The following is a 12366-nucleotide window of genomic DNA, read 5'->3' on the forward strand; positions in this document are numbered from 1 at the left end:
CATCTGCTCAATGTCAAGCTTCACTCTCTTCATCTAACAGCTTGGCATATTCTGTTTTGAACCATAGCAGGTCTCAGCTTCCTCAACAAGTTTTGAATGTGATTATGGAAGCCAGAAGACCTAGTACAAGGATAGTGTACGCAGGAAAATGGAAGAGATTTTTATTTTGGTGTGCAGCAAAGGATTTGGATGTTTCTGAGCCAAATTTGAGTGCGGCTCTTCAATATCTTACTGAGTTATTGGACAAAGGTTTGTCTTTCTCTTCCATTAAGATTCATGCTGCAGCAATTTCAGCTCACTATGATTGTGACCCACCATTGTTTTCTCATCCTTTGTTCAAGCAATTTCTTAGAGGGCAAAGAATATAAGACCCCCACGTAGAGCTCCTACTCCTGCTTGGGACCTCAATTTTGTGTTGGAGAAACTCACTCTACAACCTTTTGAGCCTGCAGCTACTGCTGAATTGAAATATTTGTCATGGAAGACTGCTTTTTTGTTAGCCATTACATCTGCAAGAAGGGTGTCTGAATTGCAGGCCCTTATGGCGGTTGAGCCTTTCCTGATTTTTCATAAGGATAGGGTATCTTTACGTACTAATCCTTCCTTTATGCCTAAAGTGGTTTCTAGTGTGGCTTTAAACCAAACTATTCATTTGCCTACCTTTTATGCAGATCCCCAAAATAAGGGGAAAAGATTTTGCACACTTTAGATGTACACAGGCAGTTGCGTTATTATTTAAGCAGGACTAAGGATTTTAGGCAGTCTCAGCAGTTATTTGTTTCTTTTGCTTTGAGTTCTCAGGGCAAGCCTGTGTCAAAACAAACTATTTCTAAGTGGATTGGGTTTTGCATTGCATTTTGTTATTCCCATCATGGCAAGGAGATTCCAGCTGGGATTAGGCCTCATTCCACTAGGGCTACTGCCACTTCAACAGCATTTCTAAGGGGGGTGGCAACTAAGGATATTTTGGAGGCAGCTACTTGGTGTTCAGTGCATACTTTCTCTAAGCATTACCACCTTCCTCTCTACTCTAAATCTAGGGCTGGTTTTGCCACGGCTATTTTGCAGGGCATGTTGTCAGCTCCTGCTTCCTTATGATTTGCCAGCCTCCCTTACCTCTGCTTTGGGATTCTACCCAAGTGTTAGGACTGCAGCAATGTGGTATGAAGAACATAGTACAGTTTTGTACCTACCATAAATGTAGATGTTCGAAGATCCACATTGCTGCAGTCCAATTTACCCTCCCTCCTTCCCCTCTGTGTTTAGGGGTGGTTGTGTGGGTGAGGTTATACTCTTGTAAATTTGTATATATTGTATATATATTTGGTGCAGGAGTGTGTGGTGTTTTTTTGGTTTTAGCCTTATCTTTTTAGGGTCTTCTGACATCTGGGGCAAGAAAAGACTGAGGATATGACGTCGGTCATGCGCATTTGTACCCTGACGTCCTGACGTCAGACTAATGCGCCTTGACCGACGTCAGCCATATACTTTGGTATTCGGGCCGACTGGGACAGCGGACTACCCAAGTGTTAGGACTGCAGCAATGTGGATCTTCGAACATCTACATTTATGGTAGGTACAAAACTGTACTTTTCAGGGCTCCAGCCTTCCTTCATTCATTTGGCATGAGTGCTGTGAAGGGCTTAATGCCCAGACCACTGATTTTCTCTCTTGGCTGCTCGAGCCATCAGTGGTCTGCATGCGTTGTGGGTGCCCTTAACCTTTGGATGACTGGCCAGCTGTTATACCCCTGAAAGGATATAACCAGTATCGCTTAGGCTACTGCAACTGTGATCTAGTTGAACATCTACTGCTATGGTAAGTTTACTTGAACTGTACTTTACACATCTTGAAGTATGTATGCAGTACATAGCACTTTATAACACTGAAGTTCCAAACAGATCTATAAAGAGAATGTAGAGAAATAGTGAAAACAACTATTAAACTTGAATATGTTGAAAGTGTCTGACAACTGATAAAAATATTTGCTTTTTGCTTTCAGATGTGTGCCAGATAAGGAACGTTCATTTGCTCTTGGTGTTCAGTGGTTGTTTATACGACTATTAGGTAGGAAATGCAATAAATAATACAGACCATCTGTTTTTTAAACAAAGAGGTTTCAGGCAGCCTGGCTGAGGAAAGTATTCTTAAAAAATGACTGTATGATACTTTTCACTTGCAATATTTTTGAACTAAAAATAACGGTTTAGTTTAGTGGAACTAAATAACTGGATAGTTGCCACATTAAGATCTTGCATATTGAAAGTCCAAATAAAGTAAATGTTTGCTGTGTAATAATGTACCCGAGTGTCATGGTTACAAAAGTAATGCAGTTGAATCTATTCAGTTTAATCCTTTTAAAGTAGATGTTGAGTTGTCTTAGAAGCATGCAGCATTGTCATAACATCAAGTACTGAAATAACTAATTTCTTTCATAGTTTAAAATCATAACATATGCATTATTAAAACCATACTTTTTTCTTTCTCAGAACACTTTTGGAATGAACATTTTGTCAGTACAATTATTGTACTAATGAAATAATCAGTTTGAAGTTTTAAAGAAAACAAATATCTCACTGTGACTGGAAATGATACAGTGACTGGGATGGATAAACTATTTGAGCTGGGCTTTGAGGTGGCTGTGGAGATGTTCTTCGTGTTTCACTGTTGCAGTCATTACATTTGGGTAATCTGCTGGCAGGTTGCCCTCAGTCAGCCTGATTAACAAAGTCTCGGGTCCTGCGTCAGTTGCTGTCCCTTCTTCCATGACGTCAGGTAGTCAGGGGTATAAAACATGCATCCAACGCCATTACATCAGTCTTTCTTGCCGTGCAGTGCCCAAAGCAGAACCAGTTCGCAAGTGCTGGTCGGCCAACTCCTGAAATATTTGTTTTAGAGTTTCAGAACCGAAGTATTCAACTTAAAGCTAGGTACCCCATTGGGGAAATTTTTTCTTACTCCTTACCAATGTCAGTAAAAGTTAATAATTGCATTACTTGTGGAAAGCAAATACCTCACAAAGATTTTCATTCATACTGTATTCCTTACCTTGCTGTCAGTTTTTTGCTTTATTTAATCAGCGCACTATCCATCGTCGGTACATTTTTGCCTTTAAATATTTTGGTTCTCGGTTTAATTATCCAGAAATGTTGTCGGTTAGCCATCTGACTACCGGGATTCCGAAAAAACGCAAAGATAAAGACAGACCGCCATGGTCCAAAACTGCCCATGACGCTTCTCCTAAGCCAGTCGCCAGTTCACCGGTACTCAGTGAGGCACTTTCCCAGCCCCTGATACCCGCTACTTCTGATTCGCAGGCCTCTACTGAGACCCATTCGGAGTCCGGTATGCCGCGCGATGCTTCACTTATGGAACCCACGGATGTCTCTACCTTGGATGGGTCTGGAGCCGTTGTGCAGGCACCAGCTTCTGAGGGTGTATTCAGACCTACAGACTTGCATAATAAATCGATTCTACCTTCATTACTAAGGCCTAAATCTCGAACTATGTGTAAAAATCCGATGCCCAGGCCACATGTTCAGGCCCCTTTGCCTAAAAAAACAAATGATCAAAATGGCTGAAGATCTAATTACTCTAATCAGGTGTAATCACCCCCCCCCCCCCCCCAAGAGGCCTAGGGCTGACCTTGATTATGAATCTTCTGATCAGGATTCTGTTTCTTCTGACTCTTCTAATGACCTGGATTTGTCCATTCCTACTTATGAGGATTCTGATGCAGAGAATTCCATTCCTTCTTCTTCCCCTCCTGAGGATTTTTCTTTTGGGGAAACTTTACATACCTTAAGGGAGCATTTCCACTGGGAAAGTCAGGAATTTTCTGCTTCAAAAAAGAGGCTTAGGGATTTCCTTCTACCTCAGCATCGGCCTTTGGCTATACCTCCTGTACTAGAAATTGTTGATGATGTGTTTTAGGAATCCAGATGGCCCCTGATTCCCTGCGTCCGGCTCCTAGTAAACCTGACCGATACTACAGGGTTCCTGAGTCCCACAAGTTCCTTTTCAAAAGTCCTGTTGCAGATCCAGAAACCATTTCTCAGGGGCCCAAGGGCATTAAGGCTTCTACTGCTTAAAATCCTACTCCTCCTGATAGAGACTCCAGGGTGCTGGATAGATGGGGTAAGAAGGTTTGTACTTTTGCAGCCTTGGCAATCAGGGCTTTAAACTGCCAATGTCATATGTTAAAATATCAACAGCATATTATTGGACTGCTTAAACAGAAAATGATGTTGATTCCTGACAGTGTGGAAAATAAAGACTTACAGGATTTATTGCATTCTGCTGAACAAGTTGGAAAACATACTTTGCAAAGTGGTTTTGATTCTTTAGAGGCCTCCTGCAGGGCTGCTGTTACTGGGTCTGTGCTTAGAAGGCATGCTTGGCTTAAGGAGCAATCTTTGCCTGATCATGTTAAAGCGAAATTGTTGGATGCTCCTTTAAAACAGGACTGCCTGTTTGGCAATAAGGCTGAAGAAGTTCTAAAAAAAGATGGAAGATAAACCTAAATCTATGCAAACTGTTAAAGATTTCTTACAAGTGCAACCTCCAAGATTTAGTAGGTACTGACCTACTAAGAATTGGTATTTTCCAGCTCCTTCCAAATCCTCTCAAGCCAAACCCAGACACACCAAAAAAAAAAACAGGTTTCAGTCCCAGGGGACTCTCAGAACTAAGCAATGGGGGGCCTCCACTTCCAAATCTGGAAATAACAAGACACCCCCTATAGTAAACAGTCTCAATGACTTCCTTTTAAAATTGCCAAGCACTTACCTTTTAGCCGCCCCTTTGGGGGGGAAATATTGCTCTTTACGCAAAGAACTGGGAACTCGTAACCCAGGACAAATGGGTTTTAAATGTAGTGTCCCAGGGATACAGATTTCATTTCCACTCGTTGCCAACACCAAACGGGTGGCCAGACCTGCCCCCAAATCAGTGGGCAGAGGCTCAAAAACAAGTACTTTCCCTCTTAAACATGGAGGCTATTCAACCAGTACCAGAAGAGGAAAAGGGACAAGGTTTCTATTCCAGGCTTTTTCTGGTACCCAGAAAAGACAAACCATGGCATCCAATTCTGGATCTGTCTACTCTAAACACCTTTCTGGACATTCCAAAATTCAAGATGCTGACTCTTCACCAGTTACTTAATATGCTAGGCAAAGATGCCTGGTTGGCAACTCTAGATTTAAAAGAAGCATACCTGCACATCCCACTCAGGGAATCTTGCAGAAGATACCTACGCTTCAAAGCAGGCGACTTGCATTATCAGTTCTCTGCACTGCCCTTTGGCTTGTCTACTGCACCCAGGGTATTCACAAAGTGCCTGGCTCCAGTTATTGCATTTTCCAGGCAAAGAAACATTCAGATATATCCATACCTGGACAATTGTCTAATTCAGGCAGAAAACCAGGGCATACTTCTAAATCATCTGGCATTTGTAAAAAGGGTTTTAACTTGTCTGGGGTACACCATAAACAGAAAGAAATCATAACTGGTACCCTCTCAACAGATTACATTCCTATGTGCAAGCTTGACTACAACTGCCCAGATGGCTTTCCTCATGCCAGAGAAGCAAATTCATTTGGTAACTTACTTCAAACAAGTGGCCACAAAAACTCTGCTATCTGCAAGAACAAATACTGCAAGCCTTGGGGTTCATGGCCTCCTGCATTCTTCTAATTCCATATGCAAGACTGCATATGAGGAAACTACAGTGGTACTTAAAAAGTCTATGGAGTCAACATTGTCACAGCCTGGAAACAATGATTCCTATCATACCTTGCCTACGCCTGGAATTTCTGTGGTGGGCAGAGGCCTGCCACCAAAACAAGGGACTGCCATGCACACTATCCCCTGCCGCCCAAACCCTAACTACAGATGCATCAGACTATGCATCAGGGGCTCACCTGGCAGGGAAGTGCATTCAGGGCAAATGGAACCCAAATCAAATGCACCTACATATCAATCAAAAAGAAATGTTAGCTGTACAGAATGCTCTGACATCCTTCAAGGACTACATTCTTCCAGGACAACTAATGGTAAAGAACAACCCCACAGTTATGTGGTACATAAACAAGCAGGGGGGTACACATTCTTCCCCTCTGCAGACTAGCTATGACATTGTGGAACGCAGCCTTGAGCTACCAAGTGCACCTTCAAGCTCAATTCCTGCCAGGAAAATTGAATACACTGGCAGACAGACTAAGCAGAAATCTCATGGACCCACACGAGTGGAAACTGGAGCCATGGATTTTCAACATGTTGACAAGCAAATGGGGGAGTCCAGACATAGATCTATTTGCCTCCCCCCAGAACTACCAGTTGGACAAGTTTTGTACAAGGACTCCCCACAAAGAAGCCTGGAAAGTAGATGCTCTGTCCTTCAGCTGGAAAAACCTATCAGTCTACGCCTTTCCCCCTCTGCCTCTACTCTCCAATGTTCTGCTAAAAGTCAAACAGGACAAACCAAGAATGATTTTGATTGCTCCAGACTGGCCACACCAACACTGGTACCCACTCCTGTGCAGTGTGTCGTAGATATGTCCATGGCACCTGCCTCAGACCCCTTCCTTGCTGTCTCAGCAGGAGAACCAAATTCTGCACCCTCAGCTTCCAACATTGAACCTTGCAGCCTGGCTAATCACTTAAATTCACCCTTATCGTCCCTCAGCAAACCTGTGATGAATGTCATCTTGGAGGCGGGAACACCTAGTACTAGAAAATCTTATGCTGACAAATGGAAAAGATTCTGTACCTGGAACCAATATTTAGGGATGAGCACAGCAGCACCCAATTTACCTCAGATTTTGCAATACTTAACTGAGATGCTTCACAAGGGCCTGTCTTTTTCCTCTGTTAAAATCCACGCTTCAGCTATTTCAGCTCACTATAACACAGAACCACCCCTCTTCTCTCATCCCCTGCTCAAGCAGTATCTCAGAGGGGCAAAGAACTTGAGACCACCCAGGAGATCTCCTACCCCTGCCTGGGACCTTTGTTTTGAAGAAGCTCACTCTACCTCCTTTCGAACCAGATGCTACTGCAGACTTAAAATTTCGTTCTTGGAAAACAGCCTTCCTTTTAGCAATCACTTCAGCTAGAAGGGTATCTGAATTACAGGTCCTTATGGTAGTGGAGCCCTTCATCATCTTTCATGCGGACCCTGTATCTCTGAGGACTAATCCATCCTTCATGCCCAAGGTGGTTTCCAGTGTGGCTCTCCATTCATTTGCCAAAATTCTTTCCCAATCCACAGAACAAAGGGGGACGGATTCTGCATTCCTTGGATGTGCACAGACAACTTAGATTCTACTTGGACAGGACTAAATCTCGAAGGAAATCTGAACAATTGCTGGTAGCATTTGCTGCAGGGGCAGAGGGGAAGGCTATTTCAAAACAAACCATTTCTAAATGGATAAGCCATTGCATTCATTTCTGCTATAAGCACCATGGAAAACCTATCCCCCCAGGGGATCAGATCTCACTCCACCAGGGCTGCATCTACTTCTGCAGCCTTTCTCAGAGGTGTTCCAACAAGAGATATCCTATAAGCCACTACCTGGAGTTCTGTGCATACTTTCACCAAGTATTATCATTTACCAATTTTCTCTAAATCCAGAGCTGGCTTTGCTACTGCTGTCTTGCAGGGCCTTATAGCTGGCCCCAATGCTGTATAAACTCCTCCTCCCAACCATAGCTTTGGGAATCTACCCAAATGTAATTACTGCAACAATAAAACACGAAGAACATAGTACAGCTGTGTACACTTACCATAAATGTAGATGTTTGAGTGTATTCACTGTTGCAGTCCTGGTTACCCTCCCTCCAGCCCTCTACATTTCTCTGGCTATACCTCTGCTTTCTTTTAGTATGCTTAAAAGCCTTTTTGGTGTATTTGCTTTTAGTTGGAGGTATATTTTTGTGTTTTTAATTTTATTTGTTCCCTATTAGGGGGGCACCTGACATCTGGGGCAAGAAAAACTGATGTAATGGCATCGGATGCATGTTTTATACCCCTGACGTCATGGAAGAAGGGACAGCGACTGACACAGGACCCAAGACTTTGTTAATCAGGCCGACTGAGGGCACCCTGCCAGCAGATTACCCAAATGTAATGACTGCAACAGTGAATACACTCTAACATCTACATTTATGGTAAGTGTACACAACTGTACTTTTCAAAGCCACACATAAACATTGCAGTCTGTGGAACAAACCTATAGTAGTGAGGCCCTTTAGCATTCTGATGGAGTGCTGTAGAAAAAGAGTTATGCATTAAGGCAATGATCCATGCAGAGCAGTTTAGCTTCGTGTACCTGCACATTTTATTGAGGGAGAACTTACTCATGGTGAAGAAGAGAAGATTTACTCTTTTCAGACTGTCAGTACAGGATAAGCAGTGAAGTGCAATGTGTGTCTGTATGTGTCTGTGTGTGTGCATGAGCATGTAAGTGTATGTGCATGCATGCAGGTACAGAGACAGTATGAGAGTGTATTCATGTATGTGCATGAATTTATATTGAGTGTATGTATCTGTGTGTGTTGCTTTGTTAGAGGACTGCTACCTGGCATGACCTCTGTCTGCCATTAATGGAGGGATTGAGGATACAGTGTGTACAGGAACTGGATGTGCATATATCTGGCTGTATGCATGTGTTTGCCTGTGTCTCTGCAGGTGTGTATCTCTGTGTGTCTGTATGCAGTCTATACAGTCAGACTGTTGAGGCTAACTAGAACAGAAAGACACATTTTCCCACCTGCGCTCTATTTAACCTCCCCTGTTTGATAGACTATGGAATAAGTAAAGTATGCAAATTGTGCCTAAGTTTGTCACTGTGTGCTGATATCTCACTTTGTCTGTCACAAGGCTAGAGTGTGTTTGTGCATGGTCTGCAAGTTACCATTGCTAACCACTAAGGCAGGATGGTAGGAATTTTAGTTGATTAGTTGTTTCAACTGCTCATAACTGCGGTGGTGGTGCTGCGTTAGCATTGTCGCCTCACAGTAAGACATTGTCCTTTTCGATTCTCAGCTAGAGCATCTTCTGTGTGGAGATATGCGTGAATGGGTGTACCTTCGTTGAAGGTTGTGCATCAGGGCCAGCAACTCGGCATGTAAAAATCTACTGCCAATCATTAGCAGACCGGAGTTCCGCTGTGGCGACCCCTAACTGGGAAAAGCCGAAAGACCCAACAACAACAAGTTGTTTCAACTGCTCATTTGAGCAGTTTGTAGTCATGGTAATTTTATTTTAATGTGATCCAGAGACATGCAGTTTGGGCATATCTATGAATTATATTAAACTGGAGAAACACAATTCACCCTATCCATGCAGGGTGATCTGTTCTTCTGCAAATCCCAGCAATGATGCTGTTTATTAGCATGATGTCTCCTTTCTCTCCCCATCACATAGTAATGGGTCATGAATACCAGTCTGGCTTGCTGTTGTGTTTCATTAGCACTATTATAATTTATTTACACCCAGCTAATACATTGTCACTTTGCCAGAGCATATGTGCTATTGCAGCTTGGGGGTGTCTAATCTTATAGATATTACCATTTAATCTGATCATTCATATAAGACACTGTATAACCATTTTTGTAGGTGATGTTAGAACTGTGCACAACCTATAGCAGTTTTTACTTAATAATCATAGCAGACACCGATATACCACCTTTGTAACTGAGGAAAGTAAATAATTCCTTTCTGAGTGTTTCTACTTGTGGTCTCTTTCATGACATGGAGAAAGTCTTCAGTCAGTTCTGCACATGTGTAGGATAGTAGGAAAGGATTTGTGATCATTTTGCAGAAGACAGAAGTGGTGAAATATACAGAGGTGTGTATGAGTGGCATGAAGGGGTTATTTTGATATATGAAATTCCACAAGGAAAAAAAACATCTGAACAGCACTGAACTGCCTGAGGAAACTCTGCTTGACTGACGGTGTGATGCAGAGGTTTAAAAGATTTTCTGCTGCTAGACCCAGACATTGCTGTTGACTTGGGTTTGAGTAGTGCAGCCTCCTTGTGCTTATAATGTATGAAAAACTTTCCTTAGCATTAGTGCTGGTCTTATGAAGATGTTTACTTTTTTGGATTTTTTTTCTAGTTAATCAGCCGCAACAGTACCAAAAGGAGATTTTGCTCTATTTTTGCAGTTGATGTAGTTTCACGTTTCTTTTTTCAGTTAAAGGTAGTTTTGATGTGCACAAATCTACGTAATGAGTTTGGATGTTTCTGCACATCAGTGTTAGGAAATATAGTGTATACATATGTAAGTATATCACTAAAACAATGGTATATGATGCAATGTTATATGGTATTCCACATAAAAATTAAGTTTGGAGAACTTTATAGTAAACTGCCAGACAGTACTGTTACCTTGTATGGTGTAAATTTAATATACAGTGTGTGTGTGTGTGTGTGTACATATATGTTTGTATCTCGCGTTTAATATGAATATATATATATATATATATATATATATATTGACATTTGTTAACCAGGTTTGTCCAACTGGGCTTGTGGCCCATTTTCAGTGGAGATGTATATATACATACACATACATGTAAAACACACACTGTACAATGCAAATTGCTGAATTTGAAAAAAAATGACTGAGTACTGTGGTATAGTGCATGGGAATATTCTCACAACAGTTTGATAAATAACAAGGTCTTAATTGCCAAATGTTTTATCTAAGGGGGTTGACTGAAAGCTCCTTCTATTTTGGATAATCTGAAAGAAGACCCTGGAATAGTGGATTATGGGAGACCAGTGGGGTTAACCTGTGGAGTGTATCTGTTTATAGAACTGAAAACGAGGCCTGCATCCTTCGATTTCATGTTTTTCAGAAGACAGGCTATATAATGGAGCTATGTGGACTGAATGCTGCTGCAGTAACCAAAGTCTGAGGCATAGCTAGGGTGGGCCGAATGGTGCAGCTGCCTCAGGTGCATGATCTGAGGGGGCACTTGTGGTAGGTGCTGATGGTACGGAAATACATTAGCAGCATTCAGCAATGAAAGTTGATACTGTATTTATGACTGACGTGCTCTGAAGCCGTTCATGTTTGTATTTTAACTGTAACAGTCTGCTTGTTTCATTTGTAGCAAGACGTTTTCTACAGTTTCAGAGCTGCAGTTCCTTTTTTCCCCTCATCATAGAATTAATGGGGATGCCAGATTAGGGAAATTGCATACATATGATGGGGGGGGGGGGCACATCAGATCAAAACCTAGCTACAGCTCTGACTAAAGGTATTGTATTTGTTTCAAACTGGAAGTCAAGATGGCAGTTATTTTGTTTTAGTTCAAGCTAGAAGCCAAGAGTGTCTCCTTGAACTTTATCATCATTCATTTCATTGAGTTAAAGCTCCATCAAACTGCAAGTTGATGATAGAAAACAAAAATCAAGGCCTCATTAAACTCACCGATTTCACTACCTGGAAGCAAGTGCAACCATGGCCTTACAGGAGTTAGGTCCATTTAGCACACTCTTCTCAGATTTATTTGTATCATTGGTTTCAGTTCATCGGGTTACAGATTAAGAAATAATAATAATAATCCACAAGCCCTGCAATAGAATGTATTAAAAAACACACAAAACACCAACTTGAAGATGACTTAACTCTGTAACGCCCTGTTTATGTATGTAATATACACACACACACACACATATATATATATACACACACGTGTGAACGTGCATGCGTGCGCACACACACACACTTTTGTACATTATATATATATATATATATATATATATCTATATATATATATATATATATATATATATATATATATATATATATATAAATGTTTGAATTTATATCAGAAGATTGGCTTTTCGGAAAGTCAAACTGCATATAGTCAAGACAATATGATCAACTTTATCTTGGGGGTTGTGTATATATATATATATATATATATATATATATATATACATATATAATTTGCAGGGACTGTGAGAGGGTGCCAGGTGGGCTTGCCCCCCCCCCCAAAAAAAAAAAACATAAATTTTTGGAGTTCCTTGTACCTTTCAACTTTTCAGAAAGTCGATCATATTGTCTTGACTATATGGAGATTGACTTTCCGAAAAGTCAATCTGATATAAACCCATATACACACAGGTGTGTGTGTGTGTGTGTGTGTGTGTGTGTGTGTGTGTGTGTGTGTGTGTGTGTGTGTGTGTGTGTGTGTGTGTGTGTGTATATGTATGTATATATATATATATATATATATATATATATATATATATATATATATATATATGCACTATATATAATACGTGCATATTTGTCTTAATGTGTGTATACAGTCTGTATTTTGGACCTGCTTAACAGAAATCCTG

At 41.2% G+C, this 12366-nt stretch overlaps 1 protein-coding gene across 2 annotated transcripts in view; it reads left to right on the forward strand.

The window, feature by feature from the left end:
- Positions 1-12366, forward strand: part of SLCO4C1 (solute carrier organic anion transporter family member 4C1) — a 761635-nt gene that overhangs the window by 675981 nt on the left and 73288 nt on the right. The window contains exon 11 of one of the 2 annotated variants that reach the window (XM_044063878.1): positions 2003-2067. The exons of the other annotated variant lie outside the window; for it this stretch is intronic. Within the exon in view, the coding sequence (XP_043919813.1) occupies positions 2003-2067 (65 nt within the window). The remainder of the gene's footprint in view (positions 1-2002; positions 2068-12366) is intronic. 2 annotated transcript variants of the gene reach the window in all.

Source organism: Protopterus annectens, chromosome 2.part2, assembly GCF_019279795.1.
Source record: "Protopterus annectens isolate FY-2018-M chromosome 2.part2, PAN1.0, whole genome shotgun sequence".
In the NCBI taxonomy this organism is placed as follows: Eukaryota; Metazoa; Chordata; order Ceratodontiformes; family Protopteridae; genus Protopterus; species Protopterus annectens.